A 21,706-nucleotide genomic window follows, 5' to 3' on the forward strand; every position below is an offset into this window, starting at 1 on the left:
GGCATTTGGTAGTTAAATAATGGAAGTGGGATTAGCACCAAGATGGAGAAAAAGCTGACACTTTATATTGAGGCTCCACTGATAGCAGGGGCCTGGGATCCCAAAAGCCCTAGAAGATACATAAGGATCAAACTAAAGACTACCATAAGTACTTGCAAGCACAACAATGTCACATTTTTTGTTATCTTTGAAACGTTTTAGGCCAAGTCATGTTCAAGTTAAAGGTCACATGGAGACATATCTCAGATTGTCCTTGTTTTCCAAAACTGTTGTAAAAATCACACATAGGAGAACAGGGAGGAAGCAAGAGCAGTGGAGCGATGACAAGTGCTGGATTACAGCCTAGGCTGGTATGACAGGTTGAGTGAGTTTGGGAGGGAATGAGGAGAGGATCCCAATTACCTAAGAGGGAGGAGAGCGAGGATGCTGCTTGGGACAGACTAGAAGGCTGACTATAGCCGAGACAGGAAAGAGAACAGGTTGTACCCAGGACAGAGGAGGGGGGTTACACAGTGAAGGACTGGTACTAACTGGAACAGGCAAAAAAACAGTTACCCAACACACACTTAACATATGACTAAGCGATGGAAAGGTATTACCTGGCTTTAGATTAACCTGAGAAAACGAAGACGAGTAGTGCTACCTGATACTTTACAAAGCCCCGTATTACTTTCAATAGAGGCATTAACTTAGAAAGACATTTCCAAAGTTGAAGAGGACTATTGCATGAACAGTAATACAAGAAGTATCATAATCTGGACTGGAGTATTTATTATACTAAATTGTATTGTATGAGATAAAAAAAGGAATTAAGTTGAAACAACATCACGCCTATTGAGTAAGATAGATATACAAGTCAATGGAATGAAATGATCTTTCAAGTACATTGCTGACCCTCTCAGCTTCATCAATGGCTAATCCTCAGGTAAGTGTTTTACCTACAGATAATGCTATTATTAACTTTGTATGCTTTATATATCATAGTACAGACTAAACCATACACCTGAGCAATAATGTAGTGGAAAACTGCAAATGTTTGCTAAATGTATCATCAGTGTTTAAAGCTGACTGAGTTGTTTAACAAGGTTGAATTAGTTTTTATATTTAGCAGTATTGTTTGTATTCTGGATATATTAACATTTTTCAGTGATTTTCAGGAACACATTTGCCATTCAGCTAAGGCATTCAACCTCACTAAACCTGGTATTACCTATAAAAATATCTATACATTTTCATACTGATGTTAAGCATACTGAATGTACAGTATATCTTACATATTTTGAGCACTCCCAAAATTCTGTGCAGGTTGTTCCACTAAAGAAAAATCCAACTCTAGTCCAAATTATTTATTTTTTGTTCTGGGCATAGCAACAAAGCAATAGAACCTCTGTCTAACCCTGTTCGTACCCCACCCCACCCCCCCCACCCCCACAGGGGAGATTTGTGCTCACTTATTATCTTGGTGACATGGTGTCCCAAGGGGCAGATGGTTATGGGAGCTCTTCAAAAAAAGGTCAGAGACAGCAGCTAAAACACCTTTCTTTTTTTTTTTTAGAAGAAGAATTTGTAAAAGTTAAAACAACTGTCAGTGTTTTTACTATTGCCTAAATATCCCTTTCCCAGTAACTTCTAATCCTCTATTTCCTTGTCCCATGTCATCTATAGACATTCTAATTCTTTCTCAACCCCAAAAATTAAATAAAAATGGACTAGTTGAGCTTTAAAGTATACATTGTACAGAAAAGGATTGCCAGATGTAATTTTGTTGGTTTTATTTTGGTTTATTTTTATTTTTGAAAGATTGTTGATCCAAGGAATATCTGATTGCCTTAGAGGATTAGGAAGATTTTTTTTTTTTTCTGTTGGGTGAATTGGATCATGATTTATACTTTTTTTTGTTTTTTTTTGTTTTTTTGTTTTTTACTTCTACTGCACAAACTGTGAGCTTAGGGTTCTGTATATGTTGGTTTCCAGTTTTGCTATTTTTTTTTTCAACCTGACTAACTATGTAAAACAAACATGCCATCCTGCAATATACAGTACATACTGTTTATAAAACAAAGCCATAAAGTGGTATACCCCGTGGAATGGCACCTGGGACAAAATATTTGGATCCCTGACTTGTGTTTCATCAACTTGTGACTTGCTGCTCAGTGCTAACTACCCTATATGACTAAGTAATTGCTGAATAGGTAAAGGGCCCAACGTGAAAATTAAAGACAAAATATATACAGGTGCATCTCAATAAATTTGAATATCATCAAAAACGTAATTTATTTCAGTAATTCAATTCAAAAAGTGAAACTCTTATATTTTATATAGATGTGTTACACACAGAGTGATATATTTCAAGCCTTTCTTTTTTTTAATTTTGATGAATATGGCTTACAGCTAGTGAAAACCCTATCAAGCACAGTGATACCATGATCATTTAACAAGGTATTGGTAATTATGCAGTGTGGGCAGGTGCCAAGTCCTGCTGCAAAATGAAATCAGCATCTCCATAAAGCTGGACAGCAGAGGGAAGCATAAAGTGCTCTAGAATTTCCTAGTAGAGGGCTGCGCTGATTTTGGACTTGGTAAAACACAGTGGACCAACACCAGCAGATGACAAGGCTCCCCAAATCCTCACGGACTGTGGAAACTTTTGCATTTCATTTGGATATCAAGGTCCCTGGAGGAAGAGTGGAGAGGCACAGAATCCAAGTTGCATGAGGTCTAGTGTAAAGTTTCCACAGTCAGTAATGATTTGGGGAGCCATTTCATCTGGCAGAAGTCCAGATGAATGTGACCAACTACAACTAGCCATATTAAAGTGAAGTTAATCTTCAGTGAAGTTGAAACAGTAGATAATAGTAGTGGTACTATGAAAAAGAAATAAAACTAAACACATATTATAATAATTATTAATAATAATGAATATATTCATTATTATTTAATATTTACATTTCATATATACAGTATATTATAAAAAATTATGCACATGTGTACTGTGCATAACTATTAGGGTTGCCATGAATAATCTTGGACTTGTGTTGATGGGTATCACAATGGGGTGTATTTACTGAAGCTGGAGAGTACAAAATCAGGCTCACTTCTGCATAGAAACCAATCAGCTTCCAGGTTTTATTGCCAAAGCTTAATTGAACAAGCTGAGGTTAGAAGCTGATTAGTTTATATGTAGAAGTGAGACTGATTTTGCATGCTCCAGCTTTAGTAAATAAACCCCAATGCACATTTAGGTGCATTCTGCTTGCATTTGAGATCAGTTGGATAAACTGAGATCATTCAGAATCCACTGACAGGTGCATTTGACTTCCTTCTAAACTGCGGCAATGTGCTTTAATCTACTTTTGTGTTCCTTTTAATCTTTATGGCAAGAAACGTAAAGACAAACAAAAAGATGTCCATATAGACCCTTTAAAAAGTTGGACGAAAAAGTGAGAATGAAAGTCAGAAGAAAACGGATAGTGAGCGATGGACAATTATTGACCGGGGTGGGGGTTAGTTTAAGGGGAATGTGATTTAATATGTTAACCATCATTAACTAGTTATAAAAGAGAAAGACTTGGGCAGGTAAAGTTCATATTTGGAGAATATATTTGGAGGCTTTGTCAATTCAGGTTGTTTAATTTTTGCTTTGCTATAATTAGTTAATGTTTGATAAGGATATTTTTTATCTCCAAAAGTATGAAGCTTTGATAAGGACATGTTATGCCTCAATACTTTCTATCCATTTTTGGACTGGGGATATAGGACGATCTCTTAATCACATATAGAGGTAATATTTACTGAGAGCCTTTAGAAATACCAGAGTTCTGGTGTAAAAGTATTCATACCCCTTGACATTTTCCACATTTTGTCATGTTACAACAAAAAACGTATGTATGTATTTTATTGGGATTTTATGTGATAGACCAACACAAAGTGGCACATAATTGTGAAGTGGAAGGTAAATGATAAATGGTTTTCAAATTGTTTTACAAATAAATATCTAAAAAATGTGGCATGCATTTGTATTCATCCCCCTTTACTCTGAGGCTGGGTTCACACTGGTCCGACAAACGCTCCGACATTGGGAGCTCATGTCGCATGACGTGTGAAATTTAATGTTTCCCTATGGGAGCCGTCCTAACTGGTCCGACACAAGTCGTTCCGACTTTAGAAATGCTCCCTGTACTACTTTGGTCCGACTTTGATCCTACTTCAGCCTATTGACTATCATTGAAGTCGGATCAAAGTCGGATTGCCGTCTTGCATGATCCGACTTTGGCACGCGACTTGTGCTCAGATGTTCTTGAGGGGGAACTCCGCGCCAAATTTTAAATAAAAAACCGGCATGGGTTCCCCCTCCAAGAGCATACCAGGCCCTTGGGTCTGGTATGGATCTTGAGGGGAACCCCCTACGCCGATAAAAGCGGCGTGGGGGTCCCCCCCAATCCATACCAGACCCTTATCCGAGCAAGCAGCCCGGCCGGACAGGAATGGGGGTGGGGACGAGCGAGCGCCCCCCCCCCCTCCTGAACCGTACCAGGCCGCATGCCCTCAACATGGGGGTTGGTGCTTTGGGGGAGGGGGCGCGCTGCGGCCCCCCACCCCAAAGCACCTTGTCCCCATGTTGATGAGGACAAGGGCCTCTTCCCGACAACCCTGGCCGTTGGTTGTCGGGGTCTGCGGGCGGGGGGCTTATCGGAATCCGGGAGCCCCCTTTAATAAGGGAGCCCCCAGATCCCGGCCCCCCACCCTATGTGAATGAGTATGGGGTACAGCGTACCCCTACCCATTCACCTAGGAAAAGTGTCAATTTAAAAAAAAACACTACACAGATTTTTAAAGCATTTTATTAGACAGCTCCGGGGGTCTTCTTCCGACTTCGGGGGTCTCTCCGGTTCTTCTCCACGCTCTCCGGATCTTCTGCCGGGCTCCTCCGCTCTCTTCTGCTCTTTTGCCGCTCTTTTGCTAAAGCGGAGGAGCCTGGTCTTCAATCTTCTGCCTTCTGCCTTCTGCCCTCTTCTCCTGATGTTGACACGACGCTCTCCCCGGCTGGAATGCTCTCTGTGCGCTCTGCTCTGACTTATATAGGCGGTGACCCCGCCCCCTTATGCCGTCACAGTCCCTGGGCATGCTGGGACTGTGACGGCATAAGGGGGCGTGGTCATCGGGTGATGACCACGCCCCCTAAAACGTCACAGTCCCAGCATGCCCAGGGACTGTGACGGCATAAGGGGGCGGGGTCACCGCCTATATAAGTCAGAGCAGAGCGCACAGAGAGCATTCTAGCCGGGGAGAGCGTCGTGTCAACATCAGGAGAAGAGGGCAGAAGGCAGAAGGCAGAAGATTGAAGACCAGGCTCCTCCGCTTTAGCAAAAGAGCGGCAAAAGAGCAGAAGAGAGCGGAGGAGCCCGGCAGAAGATCCGGAGAGCGTGGAGAAGAACCGGAGAGACCCCCGAAGTCGGAAGAAGACCCCCGGAGCTGTCTAATAAAATGCTTTAAAAATCTGTGTAGTGTTTTTTTTTAAATTGACACTTTTTTCCTAGGTGAATGGGTAGGGGTACGCTGTACCCCATACTCATTCACATAGGGTGGGGGGCCGGGATCTGGGGGCTCCCTTATTAAAGGGGGCTCCCGGATTCCGATAAGCCCCCCGCCCGCAGACCCCGACAACCAACGGCCAGGGTTGTCGGGAAGAGGCCCTTGTCCTCATCAACATGGGGACAAGGTGCTTTGGGGTGGGGGGGCCGCAGCGCGCCCCCCTCCCCCAAGGCACCACCCCCCATGTTGAGGGCATGCGGCCTGGTACGGTTCAGGAGGGGGGGGGGCGCTCGCTCGTCCCCACCCCCATTCCTGTCCGGCCGGGCTGCGTGCTCGGATAAGGGTCTGGTATGGATTGGGGGCGACCCCCCACGCCGTTTTTTCGGCGTAGGGGGTTCCCCTCAAGGTCCATACCAGACCCAAGGGCCTGGTATGCCTCTGGAGGGGGAACCCATGCCGGTTTTTTATTTAAAATTTGGCGCGGAGTTCCCCCCTAAAGATTCATACCAAACACAGTGCCGGCATTGGCGGGGATCCAAGTCGGATCCCCGTTCATTGAAAGTCGGACACATGCCGGCTTCATGTCGCAGGGCAAAGTCGGATCCAAAGTAGGACGGCTGTCGTGTCGCACCAGTGTGAACCCAGCCTGATACCCCTAACTAAAATCTAGTGGAACGAATTGCCTTCAGCAGTCACCTAATTGTAAATAGAGTCCACCTGTGTGTAAGTTATTCTCAATATAAATACAGCTGTTCTGTGAAGCCTCTGGAGATTTGTTAGAGAATGTTAGCAAATAAACAGCATCATAAAGGCCAAGGAACACACCAGACAGGTCAGGGATAAAGACATCTCACACATCTCACGGAGCACTGTTTAATCCATCATCCAAAACTGGAAAGCGTATGGCACAACTGCAAACCTACCAAGGCATGGCCGTCCACCTAAACTGACAAGTTGGGCAAGGAGAGCATTAATCAAAGAAGCAGCCAAGAGGCCCATGGTAACTCTGGAGGAGCTGCAGAGATCCACAGCAGAGGTGGGAGAATCTGTCCGTAGGACAACTATTAGTCGTGCACTCCACAAATCTGGCTTTTATGGAAGAGTGTCAAGAAAAAAGCCTTTGTTGAAAGAAAGCCATAAGAAATCCCATTTGCAGTTTGCGAGAAGCCATGTGGGGGACGCAGCAAACATGTGAAAGAAGATGCTCTGGTCAGATGAGACCCAAATTGAACTTTTTGGCTTAAAAGCAAAACGCTATGTGTGGTGCAAAACTAACACTGCACATCACCCTGAACACACCATCCCCACCATGAAACATGGTGGTGGCAGCATCATGTTGTGGGGATGCTTTTCTTCAGCAGGGACAGGAAAGCTGGTCAGAGTTGATGGGAAGATGGATGAAGCCATATACAGGGCAATCTTAGAAAAAAACCTGTTAGAGTCTGCAAAAGACTTGAGACTGGGGCGGAGGTTCACCAGCTCTCACTACCCTTCCGTTGAAAGGAACAAGGCAGTTCCCGGATTGAGAGGTACAGTCACGTATGGATTGATTGTGTGGACATGGCCTAATGCATTTCATGGAGACTTCATCAGAGGGCGGCAAAGACACCCTCTGATGAAGTCTCCATTAAAATGCATTAGGGCATGTCCACACGATCGATCCAGACGTGACTGTGCCTCTCAACCCAGGGACTGCCTTGTTCGCTTCAACGGAAGGGTGGTGAGAGCTGGAAGTTCAAGCATAATTGTGTAGTTTAAATCTAATATAAGTCTAACATTTTCTGCATATACATGAGGTTGGTCTCTGCCCTTTTGTCTTTCAAGCTATTAAAAGATTATGTTTATTAGTTAGCAGAGGGGGCTTTCGAGGTACCTTTCTACAGAGGTACACCAGATATTTCAAAAGTATATCAGGAGGACATTGTTAGGACATAATTACTGCTACAACAGTAATTTAATGATAGCTGAGTAATTATTAGGTGATGATGTTCTTGAGGATAGAGGTTTCTGGTCTTTGAAGCTTTCTTTTCTCTTATACATTTGTGATCTGTTAAACATTTGCCATGCTTGAAAGATTTAAGATATGTTCGGATTGGCATGTGTTTTGAGTTAGTTCTGGAATAATTGGTTAATGGTTACTACATTTATATTTAGTGGTATTAAGGGCTTTCTTTTTAAAAAAAAAAAAAAAAAAAAACCTACAACAAACATGTCATACTCACCTGCTCTGTACAGTGATTTTGCACAGAGCAGCCCCTATCCTCCACTTCTCAGGTCCGTTGCTGGCGCTCTTGGCCCCTCCCTCCTGCCGAGGGCCCCAGATCAAGCAGCTTTTTATGGTTGCATCCAAGTAGGCTTGTTCCCGAGCTGTGGCTCTGCATGTCCATTCACCCACAGAGCCACTGCTTTGCCCCACCCCCTCTCTCTCCTCATTGGTTCACTGGCTGTAATTGACTGTCCCCAGGGAGAGTCCCCAGAGAGCCGAGGCTCTTGTGCACATCGCTGGATAAAGAGGGCGCTCAGGTAAGTATAAGGGGGGATCGGGGGGATGCTGCACAGTGGAGGTTTCTTACCTTCATGCATAGAATACATGAAGGTAAAAAACATCAGCCTTTTCAAACACTTTAATATGTTTAGTGGGGACTAAGTTATACTCTTTTTTTAAATGCAAAAGGTGTTGTCAAAAGGAATTAAAGTGACACTAAATTGTATTAAACTATGTAATCTTAACACAGAAAGTCCCTTCTATTGCTCTCAGCCTCCTCTAAATCTCCAAATTCCTTTTATTGTGCTGCTGTGATTCGAAATTCTGTTAGAAGGTGGCTATGTTTGTTCTCCATGGCCCCACTGTTTGTAGGAAGGTAGCCACCTCTCTTGCTTGGCCTCATGCTGGACTAATGACTATAGACTATGGATGATAGAATTTGGAGCGTGTATAGAGCAGTGCGCATTTCATGAAATATAGATTACAGGACTACAGTATTAGGTATTGGATGCAGATGGATTTTCTTGGGAGTACAAGGATATTACATTAAACCATTGATTGCAACTCTTCATGCAATGTTCTAAATAAATATATTTTCCTTATAAGCACTATGATGTGTGCTATGCACATGATGCATGATGTATGTATGATGATCTATGCACATAATATATAATACTGTATATGTATGATGACCTATGCACATGATATATAATACTGTATATGTATGATGATCTATGCACATGATGTATGCAACGTTTTTAACTACATATACAGTGTATCTTTCCTTGTAGCCACTATTATGTCTATTGTTTCTTCATTCAGTTTGAAAATAAATGATTGAAACAGAAAAGTTATTAAGATCAATTTTGTGATACTGCATACTTTGCTCTAGAAATTAGTAATATTTGTTGCGCTTGTTGAGAAGTAAGGTGGTAATTACATAAGTACATTACCATTTGTTGTAACCACCCAGCTTCTACTGGGTAATGTAAACAAGAGCCTGAGAGAGGACTGAGAGAAGCGTAAATAGGTTATCATATCATTTTTACCTTTTGGATAGCATAAGCTTTTAAGGAGATACTTGAAGTACTTGTCACTACTCGTTTAGATTTCACGTGAAAACAGGATATGGTCTGTGAAATTTTGCAATGGCTTCTTGGAGTGTTTGCTGTAGTGAGTGAGTTATCTTTAGTCTGAGGAGTGGTGAGATCAATAAAATTAGCTACACGAGGTAAGCCAGGAATGGGACAGATTGAAAATCCAAGGGACGGAAAAAGTTCCATAATTGTGTAGACGATTGGGGCTGATGTAATAAAGGCAAATAGGCTGTCTACTTAGCAAAGTGAATTTTCCCTTTGCAAGGAATTTTAGCTTAGTGAATGAGGTGAAGTCTGCTGACTCCCATCATCCGATTCTGGGCAAGATACTGTTTTTTTTTTTTTGTTTTATCCTTGCACGTGATTAGATATTCATTACAGAGTGAATTCTCACTACATTTACTATTCTGAGGAAAATTTTCCTTGAACAAAAATTCCTTTGGTCAATTTGCATTTTATTTGCCTTTATTAAATCAATCTTAGTGCATGGAATACTAACTGGTGAGAAATGGCAATTCAAAGCAGTGGCAGTATGAAGGTTTATAAGGATAAAAGAAGCATGGCATTTCAGGAGACTCTGGAAGAAAAAATTAAATAGTAACAAGAGACTACCAGGGATTAAGTCAGCATTATAAGTGAATCTGGGATACAAGAAAACTGTACTGTTGAATAATATTTAGGGCTTGGGCACAAAAATCATATAATATAAGACTTGGCTAACAGGTAGTGCCTGCAGACCTGCAGCAGCTTTAACAGGTTGCAGTGTATGGCAATGGCTGGTGTTCTGAAGGGCCATAGCCCCCACTTCTGAGTGGTGGAGCTTGGCTATTTCCCCCATATCTCTACTGGCTCACTTTGAGGAGCTGCATTAATGGCCAGTAGGACTGTGTGAGTTTGGGGTGGTATAGTCCTTCACAAATAGAAAGTAATTTTATAACATCAGCATTGTAATAGCAAACAAACAATTGGGAATTTTGAAAATGCAATAAAAGCTTACTTGAAACATTTCCTGTCATGTTGTGATTTCTGCCTGTCTGCTGGTCATCTCTCTTCATAACATCTTGATTCCCTGCATGCTTTGCAGCTTCTCTTCTGCTCACTCCCTTGGTTTACTTTTGATTTCTAAGGACTACATATCCCATGGTACCATGCTACCTGCAGGCAGTGATAATGTGGTGTGTTTCCAATACTGACTGTACCTCCTGTAGATCAGAAGGCAGGATCTGTGAAATGTGTGACACACCAATGCACATTCACAAGGCATAGTGAATACATACCACTGCTTTTAAAAGATAATCAAATTTACCTAGGTGGATGCTGCATCTGTCCCCCGCCGTCTCTAAGACTGAGAACCAAGCGATCAAAGACCGCTGATCACTTGGTGCTCCATGAGCAGAGAGCTGGTGCTGTCTGTTCTGCCCCAGCACTGGTGTTTACTGGAGCTCTGGGCTGTGGAGGGGGTGGAAGCGGCTGGTTCAGGCGCTCGGCAGCTCACTGAGAGGCTGAGACAAGTGCTGGTCCAGGCTCCTGGGTGGATCCTGCCAATATGGTCTCAATCTTTCCCCAGCCTGAACTGGCTCTGTGACATCAGCTGACAGGGGGCTGTCTGCTTTAAACGGGTCAATGTAGTGCAGCTTTGGCTGTACTTCTCTTTAAGGATATAAATGAGAGGGATTCTTGAAAAATTGTTTTTCAAACTTCAAGATCATTCAGATTATTAGGAGTAGGTTCACATAATTGAAATTCAACATGCAAATATATCATTTTAAACCTTGACCATAAAACCCTTTTTTGTTTTGCTGATCCCTTTAGGAGCCTGCAAACTTTCTACTGCTAGCAGTAGTAATAAAGTGCAGGTATCTGGACAGGGAAGGTATTCTAAGGTAACAAAGTAATTTAAAAAAAAAAAGGACTTAGGCAGAACATGAGTGATAAAAGACAGAGAGCAAGATATAGACGCTTGGCTGGTCTGGATGTGTTAGGAGATGTATGAATGGGAGGAACAAGCTCAAAAGGAAAGCACAAAGAAACCACTGCTAGAAAAAAGAAGGTATTACATTCACATGTCATTATGATATAAACAGTGAAAGGAGTGAGCCTGGTATTATTTTATTCACAAAAGATATGCCAGAATGGTTTTGAACAGGTGAAATGTAATAGCTACATTTTTAGATTTTAGTAGCCTTTTTCTGTGTATTTTATATTATCAAACACACCAAACAAAATTTTTTTTCCCAGTCAAGGGAGAGAAATATCAGTAATGGCCTTCTGAAAAAGATGGTTGCTTGGCCATTCTTGGTTTCAATAGTGTCTTAAAGAGTAAAATGCAACCCAAAAACAAAAATGTATATTTCAGACATGCAATCAGCGTGGCTCACTAGTGTAAATGGGTCTCTAGAGCTAGTTTTCATCAGGCCATTGTAGTAAAGCAAAGTAAGGCATGTTACAAGCGTTGGTGTGCAACTGTGCTATTCAATGTGAATGGCACCCCAACGTTCCTGAATTGCAGCAATGGGGTGAACTACTGTATGCTAGCAAAAATGCCGGAGGAGCAATTTATAGTCTGTTGTGGTTGAGTTAGGAAGCGCATTCAAATGAAATGCACATTAAATGCACCTAAAAGACCACATTGTTGTGGATAGGCCAGGTTGTCCTACTAGAGGTGTCTTAAAGGTACATTTAAGTCACAACTGAAATTTCAGTTTTAAAAAGTATACAGTGAGCACATTCAACCTGTTAAGTTCTTCATCCAGGCATTGCTGTAGTGCACTATAGTGCTCTACTCCCCTTTGTGAGTAATTTAGTGATCCTTGAATCCTTTTTGATTACCTTTGTGTTATGAAGAAAAGATCTTGTTGCACTCCCATTGAAAGTTATTGACATCTTTCACATACAGTAAACCAAATGTTATAAAGTGTCAGTGCTAAGAGCTTTCTTTTAACCTCTAGTGAGATATCAAACCTTCACTCTGATTGGTGATACATCACGCAGTGAGAATAAAACTTTTTTGGCATAGGCTTTAGAAAACAGAATCCTCCTGCAACATGTGAGGAGCTTTGTAAAATCTGGTTGCAGTGGGTTCCATAGAACTTTGATTAAGGCCCACTCAAACCTTAGTTTCAATCAGCTAAATAAATAGGTCATCCAGGTCATAAAGAAGGTGCTCAATGTCTCACTTTCCATTTTAAAGCAGCCATGGCCTAATTAGAAAAGCCTGTCCCCTGCCAGCAGCTGGAGAGTGGGACCTTTGTTCTCTGTGGGAAAGCAGTGATCTCTCTGCAGAGGTCTGGCTCTGCGGTAAGAGAAGTTTATGCTTCCCGCTAATTGGAGGCTTATTACTCTAATGCCGTGTACACACGACCGGACTTTTTGACCAAACTTGTCTGATGGAACAAATCCGTTGGACAATTCGACTGTGTGTGGGCTTCATCGGACCTGTAGTGGACCTTTTCTGTTGAAAATGTGACGGACTTTAAATTTGGAACATGTTTCAAATCTTTCCAATGGACTCGAGTCCGGTCGAAAAATCTGCTTGTCTGTATGCTAGTCCGACGGACGAAAACCAACGCTAGGGCAGCTATTGGCTACTGGCTATCAACTTCCTTATTTTAGTCTGGTCACACGTCATCACGTACGAATCCGTCGGACTTTGGTGTGATCGTGTGTAGGCAAGTCCTTTCATTAGAAAGTCAGTCGAAAGTCCGTTGCAACTCCATCGAAAATCTGTCGGAAAGACCGTCGGACCTTTGATGCCGAAAAGTCTGCCCGTGTGTACAGGGCATTAGAAGGGGCATGGCAGACCTCTGCAAAGAGATCACTTCTTCCCAACAAACAGAACCTGGCATGCATTTATCTATTTTACATTGAACACTCATTAGGGTTTTAAGGTATATTAAGTGGAATTTCTATACTTAGCACAGCTGCATTGTTGGCTGGACAACATTAACAGTTTGCCAGCTGATTTATAGTATTTACTTGTTTTAAAGTGAGCCTGACCTTGCCTAAAAAGTGTCTCAGGTGATGACTCAAGTGTCTGTGTTGCTGCACAACACACACCTATTTGACATGAGCTTGCAGGTTCTTATGTTCGATTTTTTTAGTCCTCACATATATTTGCTTAAACTTCCAAAATGTGTTTATTGGTCATCACTCGCAACCAGTTCTTACAAAGGTTTAACGAAATGTTCACTCATGTCAAATGCAAACAATAAGGAGCTATTTTAAAGGTAAAATGACTGACAAACACGTACATGGGAGCATGCTATTATTATTGTTAGAGGAAGGAAGATGTCATTGTGTTGACACAGATATGACTGTGCAGTTTGCAAAATTAATGGAGTAGGCACCTGGCATTCAAATATAAAAAAAAAAAAAGTATTGTGAAAGTATTTTAAGCATTGTAAGCATGCCTTATCAAATTTTAATAAAAGAAAATCTTTTATACACATGTATTTATAAATATTGTTATTTAGAATAGCTTTCTTTATTCATGAAAATATAATGGCCCGTACACACGATCTGAAAATTCTTTGACAGATCGTCTTTTTTATTTTTGCATGCTAGTCGCATATCGAAAATGGAGAGGTTACTAAAGTTATGAAAACGTACGACAAAATAAAAAATCGCAAGTCATGTAATATGTTGTAGTGTATTTATATTGTATTTTCGGATAACAATTGTACTAATTAAACGAAAATCATATGATCTGGTTTCATACGAGAAAAATTTTTGCGCTTGTCAGATCGGATAATATTGGATGAACTGTCGCGATTGGCTCCCGAAAGCTCTGTACTAATGATCCAATTATCATACGATCTCTTAGAAAGCAGTATTTTTCGTACGATTTTCGAATCGTGTTTATGGTCCATCAGATTTGACCATTTGTTTAGAACATGTGCAGTATGTTTTTCAGAAATAGAAAATTGTTGCTGGTCCTTGAACGCCTTTGGGTTCCATTCGTTTTAAGGCTCCTACAATAAATTGACGTTAGCACATGGCTCATTAAAGATTGTAAGTGTGTGGTGCATGCACACTGTCACATTGTCACGCCCCAAGGGAAGGGGAATGCAGTGCCCTAATGCATTCTGATGTGATTTTATGTATAATCTTAACTTTCTTGTATTTTATTGTATTGTAACTGTACTGTCTCTCTTTTATATTGTAAAGCACTGCATAAACTGTTGGCGCTATATAAATCCTGTATAGTAATAATCTATTTTATTGAGTTTTCAAATTGTATGCAAGGAAACAAAACAATAGAGAAACTATATATCACAAAGAATGCTCTTTCCACCACCGACACAGGACATATAATGAGAATGCTGGTGCATTTAGTAAGAAAAAGTACATAAGAACACTCCGGACCAAATAGAGCGTGGGGCGGGCACATATGCGTAAACACAATACTTTAATAGCTGTAAAAAATACAACATAGAATCAGTATGAAACCAAGTATATAAAGAGCATCTGATAATATCTTGATGGGCATGGGTATTAAATCCGTCAACTATGTAGACATAACTATGTTGTAAGTAGTAAAGTGGCAGGTGAAATCTACGTAATCGGTAGACATCCAGAAATCAATCAGTATGCAAGTAACCTATGCAAGTAACCTATATAGGAGAGAGAAAAGGTGCACAGTGTTAGGTAAGGTAGAGAGGGGGCAAAGGGGATGGGGGAAAAAAAATTGGGGAGAGGAAGGGGGGTTTGGGACCCGAGCGCTATGATAGAAAGAAGCCGGGGCGTCTAGTCGAGACTGGCAGACAGTAGAGCACCCAATTATACATAAGAGGCACATTTTGGAGAATGTCGGAAGTGATTCCAAACTGACCATGTGAGGGTATAATCGTCATTTTAACCTGTTTCCCAAGAGACCAAATTTTCCATGTGGCAGATGGAATCCATTTCACAGGCCCAAATTCTGTTGTGATGTGTAACCACTTAAGGACCGGAAGGATTTGCCCCCTTAAAGTGGAGTTCCACCCCAAAAAAAAAAAAAAATTAGTAATGTGCTTAAAAACAATTAAAAAAAAAAACATTTGGAGAAAATTTGTTTTTTACTCACCTCTAAATGCCTGTTGCTAGGGGGTCACTCGTAGTCTGCCTCCTTCGGTGCCTGGGCTCCTGACGTCACTTCCCTCGGCGCAGGAAGGGAGATCGCCTCTCTACCCTCCCTCTTGTCAATCATCTGGGACACGTGACCGGTCCCAGATGATTGCGGGGCCAGTGACGGCTCGCGCATGCGCAGTGGGTGCCCGGCTGTGAAGCCACAGCTGGGCGCCCACAGTTAAAATGCCGGAGTCGCAGAGCAGAGGGGGGGACGAGCGGGGCTTTGTTCCCCCACATCGCTGGACCCTGGGACAGGTAAGTGTCCGATTAAAAGTCAGCAGCTGCAGTATTTGTAGCTGCTGACTTTTAATGTATTTATTTTTTTAAATGGGAACACCACTTTAATGACCCGGGCATTTGCGATACAGCACTGCGTTGTTTTAACTGACAATAGCGCGGTCATGCAACGCTGTACCCAAACAAAATTTGTGTCCTTTTTTCCCCACAAATGGAGCTTTCTTTTGGTGGTATTTGATCACCTCTGCGGTTTCTATTTTTTGTGCTATAAACAAAAAAAGAGCGACAATTTTGAAAAAAAAAGCAATATTTTTTACTTTTTGCTATAATAAATCCCCCCCCCCCCCAAAAAAATATAAAAAAACGAATTTCTTCCTCAGTTTAGGCCGATATATATTCTTCTACATATTTTTGGTATAAAAATCACAATAAGCGTATATTGATTGCTTTGTGCAAAAGTTATAGTGTCTACAAAATAGGGAATAGATTTTTTATTTTATTTTTTTACTAGTAATGGCGGTGATCTGCGATTTTTAGCGGGACTGTGACATTGCAATGGAGAGATCGGACATTTTTGACACTTTTTTGGGACCATTGACATTTATTTATACAGCGATCAGAGCTAAAAATAGCCACTGATTACTGTATAAATGTAATTGGCAGGGAAGGGGTTAACACTAGGGGCGATCAAGGGGTTAAGTGTGTTACCTAGGGAGTGTTTCTACTTGTAGGGGGATGGGACTGCCTGGGGGAGGAGACCGATCGCTGTTCCTAAACAGTAGGAACAGGAGATCTGTCTTTCCTCCCCTGACAGAACAGAGATCTGTCTACTTACATTGACAGATCTCCGTTCTGTCAGGAGCGATCGCGGGAGGCCGGCATCGAGCCCGCTGGCCATGCGCATCGGCTCCGGCATCGAGCCCCCTACAGTTCTTAAAGCGGCCCACGTACAGTTACGGCCAACTGCGGTGGCTGGTCCTTAAATCGGAGTTCCGCTGAAAAAAAAAAAATTAAAGTCAGCAGCTACAAATACTGCAGCTGCTGACATTTAAAATAAGGACACTTACCTGTCCAGGGCACCTGCGATATCCTCACTCGAAGCCGACCTGTTCCTCGGCTCCCAGGTGGAGGCGCCGACACCTTCAGTAAGGGAACCAGGAAGTGAAGCCTTGCGACTTCACAGCCTGGTTTGCTACTGCGCATGTGCGAGTCGCGCTGCACGTCCTGACTGGTTCCTACTGTCTTCTGGGACCTGTGTATCTCCCAGAAGACAGCAGGGGGGGTCGGAGGAGGGGCCCAACATGGCGTAGATCGTGCGGCGGTCTATCGCTCGCTGGAAGGGGGAGCAAATACCTGTATTAGACAGGCATTTGCTCCCCCTGAAAGGTGCCAAATGTGATACCGGGGTGGGGGGGGGGGTGGGGGGACCGGATAAGCGGAAGTTCCATTTTTGGGTGCAACCCTGTTTTAATTGGTTAAAGGAAACATGTGCACTCTGTGCTATAGTTGTGTGTTCTTTGCTTGATGCAAGCAATTTATTCTGTGCTCTCTATTCTGTTTGTGCTTTTTTATGTCATGTGCTTTGTATACGTTGTGTGTGCTTGTGTATGCTATGTACTGTGTACATGTTGTGTGTATTTTGTGTGCACTTTGTGTGCTCTGTGCGGTGTATACTGTGTGTATTCTGTTTTATCTGTTTATTCCAGGGATGCAAATAAAATGACCAAGTCTTATTCTTATATAAAGCTAGGAGATTTGTTTTCTTTTTGGGTTTAAAATATGTCTTACCCTAGCAATTCTACTTTTTTCATTTTTTTTTCTTTGGAATCCAAGTAGACTATGAGCTGGAGATTGGCCAAAAATCTACAGTATCTCCCAAAAGTGAATGCACCCCTCACATTTTTATAAATATTTTATTATACCTTTTCATGTGACAACACTAAAGAAATGACACTTTGCTACAATGTAAAGTAGTGAGTGTACAGCTTGTATAACAGTGTAAATTTGCTGTCCCTTCAAAATAACTCAACACACAGCCATTAATGTCTAAACCGCTGGCAACAAAAGTGAGTACACCCCTAAGTGAAAATGTCCAAATTGGGCCCAAAGTGTCAATATTTTGTGCGGCCACCATTATTTTCCAGCACTGCCTTAACCCTCTTGGGCATGGAGTTCACCAGAGCTTCACAGTTTGCCACTGGAGTCCTCTTCCACTCCTTCATGACGACATCACGGAGCTCGTGGATGTTAGAGACCTTGCGCTCCTCCACCTTCCATTTGAGGATCCCCACAGATGGTCAATAGGGTTTAGGTCTGGAGACATGCTTGGTCAGTCCATCACCTTTAGCCCTCAGTTTCTTTAGCAAGGCAGTGCTCGTCTTGGAGGTGTCTTTAAGGTTGTTATCATGTTGGAATACTGCCCTGCGACCCAGCCTCCAAAGGGAGGGGATCATACTTTGCTTCAGTATGTCACAGTACATGTTGGCTGCACATTTGTTCCCTCAATGAACTTTGGCTCCCCAGCGTCGGCAGCACTCATGCAGCCCCAGACCATGATACTCCCACCACCATGCTTGACTGTAGGCAAGACACACTTGTTTTTGTGCTCCTCACCTGGTTGCCGCCACACATGCTTGACACCATCTGAACCAAATAAGTTTATCTTGGTCTCATCAGACCACAGGACATGGTTCCAGTAATCCATGTCCTTAGTCAGCTTGTCTTCAGCAAACTGTTTGCAAGCTTTCTTGTGCATCATCTTTAGAAAAGGCTTCCTTTTGGAACGACAGTCATGCAGACGAATTTGATGCAGTGTGTGGTGTATGGTCTGAGCACTGACAGGCTGACCCCCCACCCCTTCAACCTCTGGAGCAATGCTGGCAGAACTCATACGTTTATTTCCCAAAGACAACCTCTGGATATGATACTGAGCACATGCACTCAACTTCTTTGATCGACCATGGTGAGGCCTGTTATGAGTGGAACCTGTCCTGTTAAACTGCTGTATGGTCTTGGCCACCGTGCTGCTGCTCAGTTTCAGGGTGTTGACAATCTTCTTATAGCCTAGGACATCTTTAAATAGAGCAGCAATTCTTTTTTTCAGATCCTTAGAGTTCTTTGCCATGAGGTGCCATGTTGAACTTCCAGTGACCAGTATGAGAGAGTGAGAGCGATAACACCAAATTTAATACACCTGCTCCCCATTCACACCTGAGACCTTGTAACACTAATGAGTCACATGACACTGGTGGGGGGAATGGCTAATTGGGCCAAATTTGGACATTTTCACTTAGGGGTGTACTCACTTTTGTTGCCAGTGGTTTAGACATTAGTGGCTGTGTGTTGAGTTATTTTGAGGGGACAGCAAACTTACGCTGTTATACAAGCTGTACACTCACTACTTTACATTGTAGCAAAGTGTCATTTCTTCAGTGTTGTCACATGAAAAGATAGAATAAAATATTTACAAAAATGTGAGGGGTGTACTCACTTTTGTGAGATACTGTAGCTGTTGAAGCTGTGTTAAAGATCTGATTGTGCTTAATTGCCAAAACACTGAAAAGTATAAAGAGTACTAACTGGCAACATTTTTCTTTCATTGTTGCTGTGGTTTACTGGCACGGTTCATCATTCTCATGGTTTTGCATGACTAAGTCTATATTAATTGGGTCAATAATTTAATATTCTTCATTTTCATGAAAGCTATTCATTGATTTGTCATGTAATGACATAAAGTAAAACTTGCCCGCTTTCATTAACTGATATATTCATAGAATGTTATTGTCTTTACTCCATCTTTGAGAATTTCAGCCAAGCGGGCAACATGTCATAACCTGCAGTCGTACATAATAAATTGATACTAATGGCAGGACTATTGAGGTGTGAATACTAAAACAATGCCAGTGTTTACCTTCATCTTTGGAAATTGGAAGTTGAACTCAAGACAGACACAAAACAACACAAATAATAGAAACGTACATTGATTAAAATGCATTTATTCATTTATGCATTAATTGAATAGATTTTTAAATACAGCCAGTATAAGTACCTAATGTGATTATGAATCAATTCATAATCATGGTTCAATATTGATTGAACCATCAATGCAGGCCAAGTAAACTTTATTGTACTGTACAGTGCTAATTGGAAGGGAAAGCAGATTGGTAAAGTTGACTCTTCACTGACGATCACCAGGCTGGGGCAGAGACATGTCAATACTGGAAAAAAACATTTCTTATCACAATTAGAAATCTTTCACATGGCAGATTCTATTCCTGTAAATTTGTGCATGGGGACTCTCAGAGTCTGGCTGTTACGGGCACATCTACAGCATTGGATTACTGGTCACCTGCACTGGAAACGGTGATGGCGAGGAACCAAGATGGTCAACTTAGGTGAGTAAAGCATGCTTTAGAAGGTGAGGAAAAAAGTGCTGGATTGATGGGAAGAGGCTAGAAAGGGTGTTAATTTTTGTAAGGATGTGCTTTACCAGTCTGTCTGTTCTATCCCACTGGGCATAACGCTTCAGTAACTGGACAGCTGTAAAATATGCAAAGTTACCTCATGTTGCACGTCTCACACATCTTCTCAGATAAGTCAATACAGGATAGCAGATAATACAACAAAAATCCCAGAGCACAACAAATCTAGTAGAGACTTGGTAAAGACAATTAAGAAGTAGAACATTATGCATGGAGACCAGTGCCGATCCTGACCTCCCTGGGGTCCTAAGCAAAATTCTGCTAAGGGGCCCTCTACCTGACCCGTGATGCTGTGAGCTATGTAAACCATTTTCCATTGCCACACAGTCACACCTGACAATTCAGTGCTCCCAATACAATCCTCCTTTAAACAAAACAGTCAAAGAATAAGTACAACAATACATATATTACATCAGGGTCCCCAGAGAGCCTCCCCCTACATTAGGGTCCCCAGAGAGCCCCCCTTACATCGTGGTCCCTAGAGAGCCTCCCTCTACATTAGGGTCCCCAGAGAGCCTCCCCTTACATCAGGATCCCCAGAGAGCCTCCCCTTACATCAGGGTCCTCAGAGAGCCCCCCTTAAACCAGTGTCCTCAGAGAGTCTCCCCCTACATCAGGGTGCCCAGAGAGCCTCCCCCTACATTAGGGTCCCCAGAGAGCCTCCTCTTACAACAGGGTCCCCAGAGAGCCTCCCCTTACAACAGGGTCCCCAGAAAGCCCCTCCTTACATCAGGGTCCCCAGAGAGTCCCCCTTACATCAGTGTCCTCAGAGAGCCCCTTCTTACATCAGGGTCCCCAGAGAGCCTCCCCTTACATCAGGGTCCCCAGAGAGCCTCCCCTTACACTTGCCCATCAGTGCAGCCTCACCAGTGCAGCCTGATCAATGCCCATCCATGCAGCTTGATCAGTGCCCATCCATGCAACCTCACCAGTGCAGACAGGGCCCATCATTACAGCCTCACCAGGGCAGAGAGTACCCATCAGTGCAGCCTCACCAGTGCAGAGAGTGCCCAGGCATCAGTGCAGCCTGATCAGTGCCCATCAGTGCAGCCTGATCACTTCAGACAGTGCCCATCAGTGCAGCCTGATCAGTACTCATCAATGCAGCCTCATCAGTGCCTATCAACACAGCCTGATTAGTGCCCTTAATGCAGCCTCACCAGTGCAGACAGTGACCATCAATGCAGCCGGATCAGTGGTCATCGGTGGGGGGGGGGTTGGTTGAATGCCCTTGGGCTGCCACTGCCAAACTTTAAAATTGTTGCTATGCATCATTTCTTAAATTTACTACTGAAGGGGATACAGTAAATAAGTTTTATCACAACAGAGGTCATCACACCTTACTTCAGGCTGTTCACTTCAGGTGTTTCAGTGGAGAGCCAGGTCCTTGCACCTCTTCGGGGGGGGGGGGGGTGATGATTCTGTCCTGTCATGTCCAGTCTCTTCTCTTCTCTGCAGCCAGTGCCCAGCCCCAGCCCACAAGCTCAGCAAGTCACATGGGACGGGTTCTTGACGCCGCTTGTACCCTCCCCTGACGTGCCACGTGACCTGCCTCTGAGACTCCTGGGAGGTGGGAGTTGTAGTTTGCTGCACTGATAAGGTCCTTACCTACAACTCCCACAATGCAGCGCAGCCTGCGCAGCAGCTGTCAGCTAGCCAATCGGCTGACATCTAGCAAAAAAAAAAATTGACAGCCAGCGCCGCGGCCGAAATCTTGTAAAAAAAACAAAAAAAATAACAGACAGCCAGCGCCATGGCCCACGGCC

The 21,706-nt window shown here is 42.8% G+C and overlaps 1 protein-coding gene across 1 annotated transcript in view; it reads left to right on the forward strand.

Moving 5' to 3' along the window:
* The first annotated feature begins 388 nt into the window (after positions 1 to 388).
* TMPRSS13 (transmembrane serine protease 13) overlaps positions 389 to 21,706 on the forward strand; it is a 146,140-nt gene continuing 124,822 nt past the window's right edge. Inside the window, exon 1 of the mRNA XM_073602484.1 lies at positions 389 to 925. Coding sequence (XP_073458585.1) covers positions 911 to 925 — 15 coding nt within the window. The 5' untranslated portion in view covers positions 389 to 910. The remainder of the gene's footprint in view (positions 926 to 21,706) is intronic.

This window comes from Aquarana catesbeiana, linkage group LG10 (genome assembly GCF_042186555.1).
Source record: "Aquarana catesbeiana isolate 2022-GZ linkage group LG10, ASM4218655v1, whole genome shotgun sequence".
In the NCBI taxonomy this organism is placed as follows: domain Eukaryota; kingdom Metazoa; phylum Chordata; class Amphibia; order Anura; family Ranidae; genus Aquarana; species Aquarana catesbeiana.